This window comes from Nelumbo nucifera, chromosome 3 (genome assembly GCF_055504915.1).
Source record: "Nelumbo nucifera cultivar China Antique chromosome 3, China Antique-T2T, whole genome shotgun sequence".
Taxonomy (NCBI): domain Eukaryota; kingdom Viridiplantae; phylum Streptophyta; class Magnoliopsida; order Proteales; family Nelumbonaceae; genus Nelumbo; species Nelumbo nucifera.
Window position 1 is genome coordinate 110,788,937 of NC_142651.1, and position 20,278 is coordinate 110,809,214.

General features: G+C 34.8%; 1 protein-coding gene and 1 long non-coding RNA gene across 2 annotated transcripts; one reads left to right on the forward strand and one right to left on the reverse strand.

Moving 5' to 3' along the window:
* Positions 1 to 15,115: 15,115 nt before the first annotated feature.
* Positions 15,116 to 16,211, reverse strand: LOC104607184 (agamous-like MADS-box protein AGL80). The gene has a single exon (XM_010272750.2). It carries the CDS (start codon positions 15,987 to 15,989, stop codon positions 15,276 to 15,278), a length of 714 nt encoding a protein of 237 aa, XP_010271052.1. The 5' UTR covers positions 15,990 to 16,211; the 3' UTR covers positions 15,116 to 15,275.
* A 1,343-nt stretch (positions 16,212 to 17,554) lies between these two features.
* Positions 17,555 to 20,029, forward strand: LOC104607185 (uncharacterized). Its single transcript, XR_736913.3, has 3 exons — positions 17,555 to 17,815; positions 17,906 to 18,436; positions 19,064 to 20,029. It is a non-coding gene; the product is annotated as an uncharacterized LOC104607185 (long non-coding RNA).
* The last annotated feature ends 249 nt before the right edge of the window (positions 20,030 to 20,278 follow it).

Below are 20,278 nucleotides of genomic sequence, written 5' to 3' on the forward strand. Positions count from 1 at the left end.
AATAGTTTCCAAAGGCCAAAGGAAAGTTAAATATTTTAGTTTTACTTATCAAAGAAATAAAAAAAATAAAAAAACAAAAAAAAAAACAGTCTGATCCGGTTCGGCCCACGCCAAGTTCCAGCCTATGGCCCAGCCTGGCATGGTCTGTTACTCACCCGGCTCAAGCCTATGGCATGACACAGCACAGCACGGGCCCACACAGGCTTGGGCCGTGGGCCATGTTGGGTTGACCCCCAAAATTCTTCCTGGGGAAAGCTGCACAGCCCTGGACGCCTTGCACTTTGCATAGGTTGTAGGTGGGCCGTGCCATGCCGGCTGGCATGACCCGTTTTATACTTCTAAACAAGTTTTGCTAATCCTCTCCTATTTCTTTGTATTTTTTTAATGTTGATGTACATATGATACAATATACTTGAGAAATCATGAGAAAAATCTTTCTCTCAAACTCTTGTTTTCTTTGGATACCAGAGTTCTTGTGTTTAACCATTCATAGTTCTCTAACTTCATTCATTGTTCTAATTTTGGTCATAATCATGGTGTCTACAACCAGTGGTTAGCATTCGCATAAATAACCAAAATCAAAAGCCAAACTGAATTTGGTAAGCAAAAAATTGATTCTATTTCGATTAATATATTAAAAAATAGTGGTTGTATAGATAGTCCAAGTCACCTTGCTTTTCCTTGCTCCATTACCCCAACCCTACATTCTCCTTGACATAATTTCGTTACTTTAATTATTTAAAATTTAGTTATGTTAAGTATTTCAATATTCAAATATTTAAAATATTTAATCTTTTTTCTTATTTAAATTTTATTTCTTTAATGTTATCATGTAATTTTAAATATTTTGTTAGATAATTATTTAGCTATTTTTTATATTTTGTTATTTAAATAATTTTTACATATGTTTTTAAAATGTTATTTAGTTATTAAATTAATTGAACAATCCATAAAATTATAATTTATATTATTATTACATAATTTCATTATGAATTTTATAAAAATATAAAATTATTAATAATGTGAATAATATTAAACCTATTATAATTATTTTTTGTTTTTAATAAATATCTTAAAGCTACTAACATAATTTCATTATAATAGTTAAGTAATTATTAAATGTTTTAATTGAAACTTTTTTTATATAGATATAGATGAAAAGTTGGGGAGTGGATAAATAGGAATTAGAGATAATTTAGGAGAAAGTGGGGGATAGTTAATTTCCTAATAAAAAGAAAAAAAAAAGGAGATAAGCCATGTTAGGTGGCAACTCTTAGTTCTTCTAGAGGGAATCTTGCACTCCCTCTAGAATTGCTCTGTTTGGATAACAGAGCAAGGAGAGGACTGCTGAATGGAAAGCTCTACTTTAATATATACATACATACATACATACATACATACATACATACATACATACATACATACATATATATAAACTATTAAATAAACACTTATTTATCTATATAAGTACTTCTGAATTTATTATATATAGTGCTAATTTACTTAAAGCCTAAAATAAAAATTAAACACTTGACAAGAAGAAACAAAAATCGACATGAATCCAAGTCAAAAATTGAGATTTGGCTAGGGTTTGGGGTTGCACAGTTTGGATTGGATTAGGAATAGGATTGAGCTGAATCCAAACTTAACCCAATTGGATTTGCACCCCTAATTATTGGCTGGTTGGTTCAATCAACTAGAAGTTCAGAACATGCATAAGACAATACGGGCACCAACCTAAATAACTAGGGAAAAGTAAGGACATGCCCAATTCTGAATTCTGAATTCCAACCCAGCTATCGTAGAATCCAAAAACATATATAACTCCACTTTTTGAAAAGTTAGGATAGATTCCCACAGAATTATTGTCTTCAATAATTTTGTGTAAGGCCAACAGTGCTTCAATGTTTGTCTCCCATTTTTCTTTTAAAAGACTAAAATGCTCTTATTACAAAACATAACTCATTTGAAAAAGAAAATGCAATCTTATCTTGGTAAATGTTTATCAGGTTGGCACATGTAGCCCATATATGCCAAATGGCCGTTACGAATTTTGAATTCTTCAAAATAAAACTTTTCAAAACCCCATTTCCCTTTTAAAAACAAAGACTAAAACTCGCTTGTTACAAAACATGACTCATTTGAATCTCTCTCCCTTTTCCACTCTCTTCCTCCCTCTTTTCCCAATCATTGCATTCTCTCCCTCTTGTGTTTCTACGGCGTGAGCTCATAAGCTATATCAAACTAGGGGTGCAACTTAGGCGGGCCCAACCCGAAAATTTACACGGGCTGGTTATGGATTTTCAGTCCTCAGGTTGGGCTTGGGCCCAAGAAGTCAAGTTTTTTTTTGGGTCAAGCTCGAGCCTAGCCCTTAAGGTAGCCTGAACGTGGCCTAAGCCCAACTCAACTATACACATACATACATACATACATACATACATACATACATACATACATACATACATACATACATACATACATACATACATACATATATACATAAATTTTGCATACATATTATATATATATATATATATATATATGTATAAAATACATACATACATATTTTGCATATATATTTTCATAAATACATATATCTATGTATAATTTTAGAGTGGGTTCATTGACCAACTCGAGCCTGGCTTGGGCCCGAGCCCAACCCGAGTGCATCAAATTATATTGCAGGCTAGGCATGGGTTGGGAAGATTAGGCTTGACCTCAGGTTCTAGGCCTGTCAATGATACCCGAAAACCCGATGCTCGATCTGACATCTGATCCAATTATCTTGGATTCGGATGGTGTATATATGTAATCAGATCAGATTCAGATGTTACAATCTACACCCAATTAATAATCAGATCGGATTCAGATTTGACCCCATCCAATCTGATAAAAATTTGAATTCGATTATAATATAATATTTATAATTTTAATATATCAGTTTTATATAATTATATTTAGAATTAAAAAATATATTATGTATATTATATTATATGTGTATTTATATATATAATAAATTTAGTGTATTATATTTATATTAATAAATTATATATAAATGTTAAAAAATAAATAATTTTTACCTTTTCTAGTATTTTAGAAAATTTACAATGAAGTCAGATTAAATTCAAATCCAATCCGAGCCCATTAGGATTTAAATTCGAATTCAAGTTTTTAAATCCGATTGGATTCAAACGTATGCTATCAGTAATTGGACCGGATGTAGCAAAATCTACATCCGATCTGATTATAGCCCTATCAGGTTCTAGCCTTAAGCCCAAATTTTAGGATTGGGCCCGGGTTGACCATAAACCTAGCCCAACCTACCCAACTTGCACCCCTATCTCAAACCAGGTATTCTTTCTATCTTAGTATGAATTTACCAATTTAGCAAAATAGAAGAGATTTACTTGATTTTTATTATGGGATGACTTTCATGTTATAGATTGCACATTGATTACTTTATAACATTGGTCTTGAAGTCTTGAATGCCCAAATTGCCAACCAAGTGGACATTTACAAAGATGGATCTAAGATATTGGTTAAGCTCATTGGTGTTAGTAATTTTTTTTTTTTCATTTTAATTTCTTTTTATAATATATTAGTTTGTTTTTATCATACAAAGTGATGGTTATTGTCTATTCACAATAGCCTTGAATGCCCTATTTGCTAACTTCTCTTTACATTTGTTTTGGCAATAACAAACTATATTTGCCAACTTAATAAAACTTTACAAAATTGGAACTATGGGACTAATTAGAAGTGCGGGGACATGTGGCATTCATAACAAATGTTTTATTTTTTGTTTAATAATAAATAAAAAATATATTAGAAATAATTGTGTTAGTTACACTTTGATTGCTCTCCCATAATGTTGGCTAAATTCATTGGGAAGGATATGACCATCGTCACTTGGATAGTACGTTTCATGGAAATTTATTCAAGGACAATGACATAAAATATTAATTATTGTGTGCTCACTTCTCCTTAATGGCCGTTTAGCAATAGGGCCATATCAACCAACTTGGTAAAAATTTACCAAGATGGAATTAACATGTTAATTTTAAATCTAAATACATGCAAAAACTATATACATATGTAATATTGTTTGATAATGGAAGAAAGATATACTTGGTATGATGGTGTTATATTTTGGTTATCCTCCCATAATGGCATTATATACCCTAATTGCTAGCTTGGTAAAATTTTATTAAGATGTGTCTAGGGTGTTGGCTAAGTTCATTGGGAAGAACATGTCCATCCTCATTTTGATAATAGGTTTTATTGCAATCAACTCAAGGTCTATGACATAATAGCATTGATTATTGTGTGCACCATCTCCTTAATTGCCATTTGGAAAATATGAACTTATAGGTGTCAACTGAGTAAAATTTTATGAAGATGGGATTATAAGGGGTTAATTTCAAATTTGAGAACATGCAAAAACTATCACAAATGTATAGTATTGTTTTATCACAATTAACTTAAGGACAATGATATAATAGTATTGGTTATTGTGCATACACCATCTCCTTAATAGCCATTTGGCATATATGGGCTATATGTGCCAACTTGGTAAACATTTACGAGGATGAGATTGCATTTTCTTTAAACCTTTTCTTTTCTGAATGAGTCATATTTTGTAATAAGGGCATTTCAATCTTTGTCTTTTCAAAGAAAATTGGGAGATTGACATTGAAACAATGTTGGCATAACACCAAATCAATCAAGATAATAATTCCTTTGTGGTGTGGGAATCTATCTAACTTTTCAAAAAGTGGAGTTATATGTATTTCTGTATTCTACTATGGCTGGGCTGGAATATAGAATTCTGAATTAGGAATGTTTGTACTTTTCCCAAATAACTAAATTCAATAAAAAACATCTATTTATGGGTGACGTTCATCGAGTTTCGCCTTCTGAGTTTCCTGTTCCCACCAGTGTATGGAAATTAATTGCAAGTGGCAAGTGGGCAAGGCTGGCTGTAAAGGACGACTAACTACACTATCTAACCTCAAAGTTGGCGGGTATAATTCGTGCCAACAAAGCAAAATAGCATATATATATATATAGGTAGAGAGTTTGGCTTTATTTATTTACTAGCGGGGCCTGCGATGCACAAGATGTGGCTCCCCTCCTTGTCCCTCACTCCCATAAGTCAAGACACTCTCTTCCATCCCTACCTTGACCCTAGTGGCAAGAGAGGTCTGGGGTGAGGCACCCATTCTCCATAAGGGAAGGGGAATCCCCAAATTTTTCCCACCTTAAGCCAATCACCTAAAAAATCTAATTTATGAATATTTTACAAATAAGATTATGGGAATTTGAGCGGTTTTTAAGAATTGGATTATGACAATTTGGGGGTATTTTATAAATGAAATTATGGACCATAGGATTATAAGAATATGAGGAAAACATAAAGATACTTTAAAAATCAATATTAAATTTATGAATATTTTATTAATTTACCATCGGGTTTGGGGAATTATATGTAAACCCCATCCCCAATTTGGGGCAAAAATATTTTCCCTGTCCCCACCCTGTCCCATCCTTGTTTAAGATTTGAGAAAACTTGCCCCGTTTAGGGTGGGGCAAGGTAGGGCCTCAGTTTTATAGGGAATATTGCCATCCCCACAATTCTAATAATTTTCTATAACTAATTAACAAACAATTAATTAAATAACAATAAATTATAATATTTTATGATAATTTCCAAAAAATTATTGAAATTGCTATTGATTAGTAGTAATATGTATAGTAAATTAATTATTTGCAATAACAATAAATTAATATAAATTATTTACTTTTTAAGCATAAATTATTTATTATTAATCATAGTAAATGTAGTCATAGTAAATTAATGTAAATATGGTAAATTACATTATTTTTAATTAAAAGTAAACCACTTTTGTTAATTAATGGGAAACCAGGTATGGTCAAAGTTAACCAAGTGGTCTAGATCTGAGTGGATAAACTTAATAACTTTCCTAAATTATTAAGTAATTATTTTTTGAAATAATAATAATGGATTGTTATTTAAATAATTATGAAACCATTTCTAATAAATTAATTTCCTAATTTTTTAATAATTAATTAGTTGAATAATAATAATGGATTATTATTTAAATAGTTTTGGAGAATATTTTTTCATAGATTAATTTCTTAATTTTTAATTACTTATTTAAAAAATAAATATGGATTAATAAGAGTTTCCCTAAATTATTTGATAATTTCTAACTATAATTATTGATTTTATTTAAATTAGTAAATTACTCTAATTAGTAATAATATATTTTATCAATAAATTATTATTGTAAAAATTAAATGAAAATTTGTTATATTACATTGATTAATGTAAATTATGCTAAACATTGAAATTTTGAACATTTATTAATAACCAAAAATTATTATACAATGGATTGTTTATTTAGTTTTGGTAGATTATTAAATTATTTAATATTTTTTAAATAATGGATTGTTTTTAAATAATTATTTCATAATTTTTTGTAGAAATTTTTTCAGAAATTTTTAATAATTTTCATAAATAATGGATTATTTACCAATAGATTTATTTAACAATAATCGAAGTTGTCATGAATATATAGGAAACATCGAATTCCCCTTATTCCCCTCTCTTTGCTTGAAATCACATCTATAAATATAAATATTGTTTGATTTGAAAAACCAAATCTTAATATGGGAAAGTGGAGAGAATAGAGGGGAATTAGAGATAAATGTGAAGGAAAGGATAAAACATATATTGAGCTAATTAAGGAGAGAAGTCAAGTTGTTATAGAAAGTGAGAGACGTTAGTTGTTGGGGGAGAGATAGAACCCAATCGAAAGGGAGAGGAATGAAGAAAGAGGGTGCTGAGATGGTAAATTGGGAGTGATGAAAAGGGGGAGAGGAGAGAGAGTCAAGTAGAATGTAGGGAGAAGCAAGGTGACGTGGACCATCTTGCTATATATATACTAGAGGGGACCCACACAATGCATGGGCTTTGTTAAGCAAAAGCTAACCAATAGAAATACATAAGAGTATATAATTGTTTTATATTTTAACTTTTTAATAATCGATTCGATTGAACTCGACCCAAGTTGGTCAGCTTTATAGTATTTTTGATCGACTTTGGTTCAACATTTTTCCAATCCGACCAAGTTAGGTTAATTTCGGTTTGGCTATTTGTAAATTGATTAAAATTGAAACAACCCGACCATAGATATATATTAATATTTTATATTTTAAAAATAAATTTTTAATACTGGAAAGTTGAAAAATTCCCATATTTCTTTGTCTAAAATATTTTATATCATTAGTTTAATTTTTTAATTTACTTCTTAATAATGCCACTGTAATTTATTAGATTTAAATTTAATTTTTAAGTTTAAATATTTTAAACAAACAAACTAAATAGAAAATAGACCCAAACCGATACAACCCGGGTTGGTGAGTTTTCACTAATGGCCAGTCGATTTCCGGTGGCAAACTCCTAACCTGACCAGGTCGATTTGGTTCGCAAAAAAGCTTGCAACCGAACTAAACTGATCTTTGAACACTCCTAATTCCAAATAAATTTATAGTCTAATGTCTAATAAATAACAATAGTTTAATCTCCAATAATTATTAAAAATTTATAGCAAAAATACACAATTATTAAAAATAAATTTATAATAGAAATACAATAGATATCTAATACAAATACGATAATTAGAAAATACAATAAGCACTAAAAATAATATTAAATTAGTTAATAAATAGTGTAATCTCAAATAGTAGTTTAATCTCTAATTAATATTAATCAATAAATTATAAAAATACATAATTACTAAAAATAAATTTATAAAAAAAATACAATGAATTAAATATTTAAATAATATTGTTATTTAAATTTTAATTGATATAATTGAAATTAGATATTTACAAAATTATTTAATTATTTAAATAATATTGTTATTTAAATTTAAGATATTAAATATTTATTAAGTTTAATAAATCCATAAAATTATAGTTAGTAATATTATTACATAATTCGTTATTAATTTTGTCAAATATTAAATTATTATTAATATGTTTGTTATGAAATCTATTATAATTATTTTTCTACTTTTAAGAAATTTTTAAAATTTATTATATATATATTATTTTAACTATTTAAAATTTAGTCATGTTAAATATTTCCTTATTTAAATATTTAAATTTTTTTATTCTTTGAGTATATTTATTTTAAAAGTTATTGCATAATATTCTATATTTTGTTATATGATTATTTAGCTATTTTTAATGTTTTATTGCTTAACATATTTAGTTGTTTAAATATTTAAATAATGTTTTATTTTTTAATGTTAGATTTTTATTGTATGAATAACATTTTAGTTGAATAATTCATAAAATTATAATTTATATTGTGACTACATAGTTTCATGATGAATTTTGTGAAAATATAGAATTATTAATAATATGAATATTATTTAATCTATTATAATTAATTTTGTGTTTTGAATAAATATTTTAAAGTTAGTATATAATTTCGTTATAATATTTAAATAATTCTAAAATATTTGGTGAAAACTTTCTTTAGATAGATGTAGATAAAAAGTGGGGGAGAGAATAAATAGGAATTAGAGATATTTTAGGATAGAACTTCTATACTAAATTATTGATAAATAGGAGTGAGAGATAATTTTGGAGATGAAAAGGAATTAGAGACAATTTAGGACAAAGTGGGGGAAAATGGTGCCACTTGGCTAAACATTAGAAAAGCAAATCCCTCTTTCTTTATGGTAGTTAGGAATAGTTAAGCCTATGTTATTTTTTTATTGATTTAATGGGTAATTATGTGGAATTTAAAAATTAAAAAATTAAAAAATTAAAAAAACAGAAAATTAGGAAGGGGGTTTGGAGAAAGGAGGAGCATGGTGACATGGATTGTCTTGCTATAAAAATAGAAATCCCTGGAGTTTCTGACAATCATAAAAACCTCCCCTATAATTTTATTTTAGCAAAACCCTCCCTTCCATTATCATCTCAGATGGAAAACGTTAGATTGATGCACCAGTTTTTTTCCAAATACCCATTCTACCATTTTATAGATGATTTTACATACGAAATTACAGAAATAATCCAATTTTAATTCAACAAAAATACATATTTCAGTAATTTTGTATGTAAAAGTACTGAGATGATTGTTAAAGGAGGTTTTTGTTGAATTAAAATGGGGTTATTTCAATAATTTTGTATGTAAAATAATTTATAAAAGGGTAGAATGGGTATTTGAAAAAAAATTGGTGCATCAGTTTAACATTTTCCATCTAGGGCAATGACATAAGGGAGGCTTTTGTTGAGTTTCTTAGAAGCTCAATGGTGGCATTTGTTAAATAAAACTATAGTGGAGGTTTTTATAATTGATAGAAACTTCAGGAGAGGATTTTGTATTTTACCCTATATATATAGATATAGATAGATAGATAGATAAATAGGTAGATTTATTATTTATTTAAATACTGAAATACAAGTGATCTAGTTGCTAACAATCCATACACTCTGTACATTTAACAGGATGATGCGTCTTATATTGATTGGTCAAATACCCTTGGCTTCCTTCATTATGTGATTATAAGGACTGGGTCCGAAACCGGAACCTGAGGAAAGAAAATGACTGAAGGATTTGATTACTTGACTCGAATTTAACACGACCATGTTGTCACCAACTATGACTCACGTGATCGATTCTTTGTATTTCCAAGCATTTCATTTAGGCTTCGTTTGGTTTATGGGATGGGGATGAGAAAAGGGAATATTCCGAAAATATTCCTTTTTCTCTCATTTGTTTCAAGGGAAACAGGGGGATGGGATGAGAAAAAAGTGGGATGTGAGATCCCAAAGTTGTGGAATCGGGATCACACCAAAACCGTGCGACCTTGGTAGAAAAACTCGAGAAAACTCGAGTTTCATCTTCATCCTCATTATTGTTGCTAATTGCCACCACCGCTGCTGGTAATCGCCATTGCCCTTCTACCCTTTGCCACCGCCGCCGCCACCGCTGCCGCTCCTGGCAATCACCGCTGCCCTTCTACCTTCTACCTTCTGCATAAGGAAACCGGTAATAGTTTCAAGAACCCAAATCTGTCGCTACTAGTAAAGCATATGCATAAGGATGGAGACGGTTTGAACTTGATGGTTTCAGGAACCCAGATTTGCCGCTGCTCTTCTACCTTCTGCATAAGGAAACCGACAATTGATGGTTTCAGGAACCCAGATCTGCCGCTGTTGGTAAAGCATATGCATGAGGATGAAGATGGCTGGGAATCGTCGTTGTTGGTAACGCCACTTCTGGCGATTCCAGTTTCGCACGAGGTAACACTGTTGATGACGATCCTTGGTAGGCATTCACCGGCGATGAGGGCGGATTGAACCTCCGAGATCTCTTTTTGTGTTGAGTAATTTTCCTATTATTTTCCCATGTAAAACCAAACAATGGAAACTGGAATTTTTACACTTTCCCATCCCATCTTTTTCCCATCCCACCCAAATCTTCCCACAAACCAATTAAATGTTATATTATAATCTTAACAAATATGATTTAACATATAAAAAGGTCAAAATTGGTTATGGTTAACCTCGCATGATCTCACCCTATATAAGAAGAAAGGTCGGGTTAGGGTATCGGTGATTTAATTTGAGTTGAGTTCAAATTTGGTCATCACATCTATTGGGCCATGGTGAAAAACCCGAAGTGCACCAATTCCCAAGATGAAAAGGCTATTTTTACCATTTTTTAGGGTATTTCTTAAATGACCCTTATGGTTTAGCTAATTGACTAATTTTACCCCTGTTATTTAACTATTGTCTAACACTATCCCTACTGTTTCAAAAAATTACTATTATCATTAAATATTAATAGAAGGGATGAAATGTTAGTTTTACCCTTCCCTTAAATCCTTTTAAAAGCATTTCTTTCTCTCGCACTCTCTCTCTCCACCTCCCTCGCATTTTGCACACAGTGGAATGTCAACTTCGCAGTTCACACACACTAGAATGTCAGTTGGGTTCCTCTTCTAGTTTTGCTTCCACCAAGAATCTTCGATAAGTCTTACATGGGAATCTACGATTTTGATGAGTTTGAGTATTTATCAGTCGGTGATCGAGGAGCTGGAGAATGTGATGATGGTCGACGATAGAGATTCGTTTCGGTTGCTCCTTGTTTCTACTCCCTCTAGTGGTTGTTGTTTCTTCATCCTGTATTGGTGCTTTACAATCTGAGTAGAGTTTGAAAACGATGCAGAGCGGTGGTGTTCGGAACGGTGGATAGTTTGGTTTCTATTTATTGCTTTTGATCTATGTGTTTTCTATATACATTAGGGCGAGAATTAGAAAACTAAGGAGAAACACGCGCTAAATCAATTTCAACCTCGGGGGTCGTGCAACCGGTTTTCCTAGGGGCCGTTGGAACGTGTTAATCTCGACCGTTGATCCCCGGATACACTTGCTATAAATAGGGGCCAAGGGGCTCATTTCCTTCACCACAAGCCTACGGATTTGTAATCTGAGGTCGCACTCGAGTCTTTCAGTTCGGTGTCTTTCCGAGGTCGCCTTCCTTTCTTCGGTCTTCTTTTGGTGAGTCCCCCTTTGCTTTTTCTTTTCGATTCTGTGTCTTTCTAGCATGTCTAGTTTTAGTTTTGATAGTCTCTTAGACGAGAGCTGTGAATCCGCTGGAGCCAAGGTACCCACCTTGGCTCAGGCCATAGATCCTCGTCCTACCGAGGAGGTTACTTCGGGCCAGGATGCGGTCCACGGTCCTACCGAGGAGGTTACTTTGGGCCAGGATGCGGTCCACAGTCCTCAGGTAACCTGGCTTCCACCTCACATCGAAGTCGGCTGCCAGATAAATTTGGCCCATCGACAATGACGGCGGATAGGCACCTAACCCTAGTAGCCCGGTACAGACTTCCCAACGACCTTGTCTATAGCATTCCCTTAGGTAACTTCCCTTGGGATCATGGTCACAACGAGATTGTGATCTTTGAGGAGCAGCTGATTGCTGGTCTTCGTCTTCCACTTCACCCTCTCATAGTCGAGGTCGTAAAATTTTTCAACATCACCATAGATCAGCTACATTCGAACTCTATCCGCAACATCGTAGGGACCATTTCACTTTTCCACGATTACAATCTTCCTCTTGACCTCGACATTTTTTCTTCTATTCTTTCCATCAAGAAGAATTCGTCTTGTGTTCTGCCCGAGCACAGGCGAACTTACTATCTGTCACCTGGTCTTGGCTTCAAACTTTTGCACGAGCTCCCTAACAAGGTCCCCGCCCGGAAGAGGTGCTATTTCGTGGTCCGCAACACTGAGGGGTGGCTTTTCCCGACTCATTAGAGGGCAGCCATCCAGGACCCTGGTGTTAGGTTGGACCTAAAAACAAGGGAGGCGCTCCGATCTTGGGCGGAGCTCAGCCTGAAGTTTGAAAACTTCGTGACCGAGGAGAAGCTCGTGCAGACCGGTTTGAGCCCTGACAGGTCACTGTTTGCTGTATTTTTTCTCTGTTTTACTTTGGTGTTGTATCTGACAGCCTCGTTTTTGTCGCAGCTATCATGGAATCCCCGCCAACGAACTCTTCGGGAGTACGAAGAAGGGGAAAAAGAAGAGAGCCTCAAAAAGGGCTTGTGTTGAGCACCCACCAGCTACTGTACCCAAGCCTGAGCACCCGTCTGCCGATCAGCCTCCCGTAATAGATCTGGTCGAGGAGGACTCGGGCAAGCCCTCCCCACCCCGCATGCCCGAGGAGGCTACGTCTTCGGAGCCCGTTCCTGTGGCCGCCACTTCGGGTAGTGATGACGTAGCACAAAGTATTTTGACTCTAAAGTTCCGCCTCCTCAAGAGCAAGGACACGGTATTTGCCTAGGAGGTTGCTCATTGGGCTGAACTGCCAGTTGCTCAGCTCGGGGCTCGAGCGGCTACTCACTGTATGGTGGTAAGTTTTTAGGACTTGTCTCTTCAATCTGTCTTGTACTTTGATTTTTGTATACTGACGCTTATTTTCTTCTCTTGGCATATGAATTCCACCATCCACGCCTTGGCTTATCAGTCGGAGGTGAACTTGAAGCAGGCCCTCAGAGCCGAAGAGTCTTCCCGGAGTCAAGAAAAGATAAGAAACATTTTTTTGTTAATTTGGTGATCATAATTTGATATCACTGTTAAAATGAATCTGCACTCACTATATGATAGTCTCTAAATTTTTAATCCACAACCCCAGGACCCTGATGATTGAAGAATCGAGTTGACGCACCAAGGGGATACTTTTGTATTAAAGAAGAAGAAGAAATGGCATATTTTAAAAATTTAATGAATAGTTTGGGATACTTTTGCATTAAAATTTATTGTTAGGCTTAACCTTGAAAAGGTCAATAAGGTATATATAAGTTTTTTTAAAAGTTTAAGATATGTATAAATAGTTTCTCAAGTGTACAGGTATATATATGTAATTAATAACCCAAAAAAGAACTATGCCTGGATTGATAATTAAAATGTCTCACAGCAAAAACATGTCAATGCACCTAAATTTGATTGTTCAAAATAATAACATTTTTTTTGTTATTAGATTGGGTTGAATATATCCCAGTCCAATCCGAATTCAAATCCCACTTCCCTTGCCCTCTCTACCTATTTGATTTTAATTACTTGCCTTACATTAAAAGATGTTTAGTGGTCAATAGCCATACCTCTAATTTGGATGGTGTAGGTTCTGATCTTAGTTTAAGTTTGGGAGTGTTTATTCAAATAATTATTTATTTTGAGTGGGATCACACTAATAAGCATTTATTTGCATTTAAGAAAATAAGTCCGAAATAAATATTTATTTTGAGAATAAGAAAAGCCCAAATTTTGAATTTATTTTCAAATAAGCACTCCTAAACTTGCCTTATAACCCATTTGAGAGGGATTTCTGCGTTGGAGGTGGGATGAGGTGATTCAACCGTGGTAGTTGAGCACCTGTGTTCCGGTGAAACTACTTGGAATAGCTTCTTATTTCAGTCGTGTTTTTGACATTCGGAACACAGTGAAAGGGCTTTCCGGATTTTCAGCAAGCATAGTTTCTGACGTTCCCATATGGGGCCCAGCTGGGAAAGCTAAAAGCTGCATCTCAAAAGCCCTCTCAAACGGGCACTTATTAATAGGCTATGAGATGATAATATTCTTTTAATTTTTATTTAGGGTAAATTGTTGAAATTAATCTCCCCTGAAGTTTCTGGTCGTTGCTGAAACCTTCACTACAGTTTGATAATTATAATAGCCTCCCCTAAACTTTCTGACACGGTTGCAAGTAAACCTCCTCTATTAGAACCCTTTAACAAGAAGTGCCAAAATGTCCAAAAATCTGCATGCAATTACTATGGAGGCTGGTTTTTACAAAAAAATATACAAAAACTTTATAAACAAGAATTGTGTTTAATATACTTTTGTTTTTTTTTAAAAAAAAAAGAAAAAAAAAATAGAGAATTTGAGTCAAATTCAGGGAAACTTTACCTTTGAGTGATTGATATCAAGGGAAATTTTGGTAAATAAATCAAATTCAGAAAAGAAATTGGAAACTATTCATACAAAGAGAAAATTGAAAAATAAAAATTTTCATAAAAAATAACTATATAGGCATTTTATACATTTTCATGACTCTTTTTAGAGGATTCTAACAAGGGGGTCTAATTGCAACTATGTTAGAAAGTGTAGGAAAGATGATTACAATTTCGAAAATTCAGGGGAGGTTTAATAAATAATAACCAGAAATTTCAGGGGAGATTTTAGCATTATTTAAGAAGGAGATGAGGGCGGGAATTTGAAAGTCCACAATTAATGACATTGATGTGGTTGTTAATGAGCTCAGTTTGAAATTAGAGATTTAAAAAGTAGTACAATTATTGGAAACATAAAAAAATGGGTAAAGGTGCGATTAATTTGAAGTGGAACTTAGTGGGTTGAATGGCAAGGTTAATAAAACATTAAAGTTTGAAGTTTGAATTTTGAAATTTGAATTTTAATACCACTATGATTTGTATTGGCTAATACATGCGTAACGTATGGACAAAATAACAAAATAAGCATGTGCCATGTGTTAATAATATGGTTGGATAAAGATACGATACTCTGTATTGAACGTATAGTAGGATAGCCCATGGATACGATACCTTCTAGCTAGTCTTCAAGGTTGAGAACAAGAGGAGAAATAATTTTTCTAGGAAAAGAAATTAAACAATTAGATAGAGCCGTAGAGAGGTTACTCTGAACTAATTACCCCAAAAGGCACCATCAAAGTGGTGATTAGACCAAGTAGTGGTTTCCCCACAAGTAAGCATCATCCCATTTCCACAAAATCCCGTAAATTGATTTCCGCTTGGGTTATTATTGATAACCTCCATCTCCATGAACGAAGGTTGCGGCATGCTCATCCCCAAGGAACACGGCACTGCTATTTCTGCCTGATCATCACCACCCTCGTCAATTACCATAAGTGGTGGGGAAGGCCGCCTAAGGTATCCGATCCTCTCTTCGATTAAGTTCATCTTCTCCCCAATCAACGCTTCCAAATCTTTCAGATCCACAATGTTGTTCACATCTCCCAGGCTCCTACTACCTGCCAAGCACTGGTACATAAGATGGTTTATCTCAGTCTCCCTGTTCTCTTTCTCCTGTCTCTTCAGCTGCTCCTGCAGCTTGGATATTCTTTGCCTAAGGAACCCTTCTTGGTTCGTCATCTTCTTCCCTTTTTCCATCTCCGGCAAGCTCTGAAACCTTGCGGCAAGGAGTTGGGCCTCTGGCAGTGATGGCCAAACGTCGGGCTGTTTGTTGTAAGGACTATAAATGATTGCGCATGCATCAACGCCACACAGGGTGCTAAGGTCACTCAACTTCTTTGTCAAACCCTTCATCCTTTTCTCGAAGGTGACTTTCCTAACTCTGGGATCAGCAATCAGCATATGCTGCGTTTTTGCCCTAGGCATCGTTACTCGTTAGACTTAGGGTGGGTGCTTGCCTGCTTGGGGTCTGGGGAAGAAAACAAATATAAAAGGCCTGAAGGGCCCTTGTTTGTGGGCCGGCCGGTGAGGAGGGATTTTGTGGCTGCTACCTCTTTCTTGTACCAACCACGGGGTCAGAGTGGTATATATAAAGGTAAACGACTAAACGGGCACGTTACGTTGCCATTAGAAGATTTTTGTTGAGGACTTGAGGGCAGCGCAAGGGTGAGGGTGGGGTGGTATGATAACTGATAAGATTTTCACATTCCACGCTTTAGTAGCAAATGCTATATTAATTAGGTAAAAAAAAAAAAATCTTCGGGTGTAAGAGACACATGTATTCACTATTCAGTCCGTGGTTTAAAATTCTGCCTAGTAGGTATGACAACGCATTATTCTTAATACAAATTACAAGCCTATTAGCTGCTTATAGTTGGTGTCGTAAGGCAGTATAACTCTGTATGCTCACAAATAAAAGTGTCAGTTGATGTTGTCCATCATAGAACTTTCCCTCCTATTACAATCACCTTTTCGCAGTGGATTGAAAGCCATCTCATCCAGCATGGGAAAATTTTGACAAAAGTAACGAGGCGTGGGTTTGTCATCCCCCGTTTATAAGCAACTGTACCTACAATTTAATATAATAGGACCAAAAGTTTTCCCTTGTCCATACCCAGCCCCCTACCCGTTTGATTATGTGTTCGCATCCTGTGAATCCATGGATTCACGAACAACATAAACTTGCCAATCAGAGACGACCACGTCAGCAATTCAAAAAAGAAATAAGGTTAACATGTGTTCAGCCGTTAACCGAACAAATCCAATCCAACCACCCACAAAAAGACAAAAGAAATTTTCTTTCAAGGTCATTTAAACTTTCCTCCCGTTTCGAGTCCTCTCCTCCAAAGACCTAATCCAAGCATCCCGCCAGCCAGTCACCATACACCGGTGCCTGTGTCTGTGGAACAGTGGCAAGAACACTGACATTCCACAGGTACTCTCCAGTTTCTCCAACGGTTCCATTATCCCATCTTCTTCTTCTTCTAACCCAATTTCAACCCGATAACCTCCATGTACGGGTGTCAATTGGACTGGATTTGGTCCAATCCGATCCAATCTAATGTGAATCCATTATAAATAGATCAGGTCCAATTCAATCCGATGAATGTTTTGGACCAATTTGAACCGGTCCAATTCAATGTCTGGACCGTCCAATCTATTCAAATTCATTTTGATTTAGTTTGGTTTTAACTTAAATCTGGTCCATTGACACACATATTCTTATCTTATATCAATGAATCAGATATTGACTTAATCCAACACAATCCAATATAAATTTGTTACAGATGGACCAGATCCAATCCAATCTAATAAATAGTTTGGACTGGATTGATTTAATCCAATATATCTTGTTGGTCCGTCCAAATTAATTTTGGACCGAAATGGGCCTAATCCAAAACCGGTCCATTGACACCCTCACCTCCATGAGAGAACAGCAATTTGTAAACCAACTACAATTTGTTTATTATTATTTCTTTTTATCACGGTATCTTGAGTTATTAGAACAAACCAATTCAGCTGTTAGTTGACTCTGTTTTGTTCCTACAGATGGAGAAGGAAAAAAATCATCAAGGACCCGGAAGAGCTCCTAAGATAGAATTTATGTTACGGTGGGGAAACGGAAAAAGGCTTTGATGTGTGAATTTTAAAGCTAGAGATATCGCAGGGAGGAGAATCACTACTCGTGCCGATTGTCGTGTGGTGAGAGCTGAGAAAGAAACACCTCCTCTACAACAAAATCCCATGAGCATGTAAGATAAGGTCGAGAATAAGCACAAAATAGAATTTCAAGAATCCTGACATCAAATATTATAGTTCGTTTCTGTTCCGTTTGCTTTCAGGGACTCAGAAAAGAACAAAGTCTCAAGAAAATGAGCTTGAGAGCGCCAAGGGAAAAAATAGTTCTTTTTTGGATTTTGTTTGGTATCAAAGTACTCAAGATGAGATAGAAAGGATCACAAATCGAGTTCTTTTTTGGGCTTTCTTTTGTTTCAGAAACTCAAAAACTTGAAAAGAAGAAAAACCCAAAAAGGAATTCCAACTAAACAAGGTCCGAGTCATCAGAAATCGATTTATTGTTGGGTGTTGTTTTGGTTACAGGAACGCAGAACCGGTGATACATCCATCGAGTATAAGCGAGAATAGGAAAGTCAGCTTCGCCAGAGATGGAAGATCGGTGCTACGTGGCGATAAGGTCAATGGGGTTCGATGACAATGCGAAGATGAAAGAGAGGATACAGCGGTTATCTGGCCAAAGCTATTTATTTCACTATCAAAGCAAAGAAAAGGAAGAGGATTTCATGGTGATGAAGGAGTGTAAGCTTCCTCAGAGATCCAAGAAGAGGGCCAAATATATACAGAGGATCAAACTCGTGAGTTCTCTCTCCCTTCTTCCCTCCCTCTGTTTTAAGTTTCAACAGTACCTACTGGAATGCCGGAGTTCTTGTCATCGTTCCACGGCAGGCAGGATACTTGGGTTAGGGCTCGAATTAAGGGTGCTCACGGTTCTTTTTTTTCTTTTTTCAACGGAACAGGTACTACTGTTTTTGAAAAATCGGTTTGAAATTGAACCGAAGCCAATGGTTAATCGATTAATCGGTTTGATTAACCGTCGGTTTAATTTGTTTTTTTAATTTTTATAATATATATTATAAAAATATATAAATATATAATAAAAAATTATAAATATATAAAATATTATATTTTAAATAATAAATAATATATCATATTTTAAAAATATATATTTATATATATAATGTATATTTATTAATTTATAATATATATATATATAATAGATTCGATTTCAGTCAAAGCGTGATGAGTCAAACACCGTTCAAACATGCATTCATAAGCGCATTCCTCATTTGTGTGGGGATGGTAAATGGGCGTTTAACATGAACGCCATTAGCCATTCCTCATTCAAAATATTTTTGTGAAAAACCCCGTGTCTCTCCATTCTCCTCCCAAACATTTAATTCTGCTATCCTCTCCGATCAAAGGCATCTCCAGCGAAGACAATCTTCTTCCGGCGACCGGCGATAGAGGTTTAGTGTTTCTCTCCCTGCGGTGGTTTCTCTGCAACTGAAACCCGAAAAGGCAAAGGCATCACTGGCGAAGGCAAATTTCTTCCGGCGACCGGCGACAGAGGTTTAGTGTTTCTCTCCCTGCGGTGGTTCATCTGCAACTGAAACCCCAAAAGGCAAAAGGCATCAACGGCTTCATCTGCAACTTTGTGCTTCTACAGCTTCACCTGCAACGGCTTTCATCTGCGGTGGTTTTAAGGCATCAATGGCTTGTGAAATACATAGGCTCCAAAAACTACCAAGTTCCATAAGGCAAAGCTGCAGTTGAGCTTGTTTCGGGAGCTTCACCTGGGATACAAACAGCAATAGAGCTCAATAAGGGTACGACCTATAACTTGGAATTTGTACTTGGAGATGCAAACGGCTCTTGTGTGGGAGATTTCATTGTGAGGGCGCAAGCAGGATCTACATCAATGAACTTTATGATGCAGGCCAACGGAACCGGCTTGGCCCAAAGCTTCCTCATGACTTTCAACGCAGATTCAGCTCTTACAAACATCACCTTCGTTAGCCTAACCACGGGTCAGACAAGAGATTGTGTTTTGTGATCCTGTGATCGATAACGTGGTACTCCATGCTTCATTTGGGCTCAAACCACAAATGCAGAGTTGGGTGCTGTTTTTATGCTTGGTTTTCTCGTAGATGTTGTATAGATTATTGAGAAATAGAGCCAAATATGAATCTGTTTTACCACTTATTATCATATTTTACTGTTATTTTTTTTACAAGTTGTTCCTTGTAAGTTGTAACTGAATAATTTGATTTTGAGAACTTGGGTAAAGCATAGCTGGCCTGATTCCTTCGCCTGTAGAGATTGATTGGATCTCATAGGTCCAAAAACTTTTTATAAATTGCACTCCTTTAAAGGTTCTGATGGATTGATTGAAAGAGAATGATTGGTTTAGCAGTTGACTGATGGACATTATTCAATAGTTCTGGGTTTTTGACAAAACAAGTGTCTGGATAATGCGTTAATGTGGATCAACGAGATCCCCACTGAAGGAGTGGAATCGCAGGGTATTAGATATAAATGAGTAGTTCTATACATTGAGACCCTGTTTGAGTACCAATAAGGAAAATCGTAATGTTCTTCTGTTTCAAACAAAACACCGTGGTTAGGGTGTTGGTAAC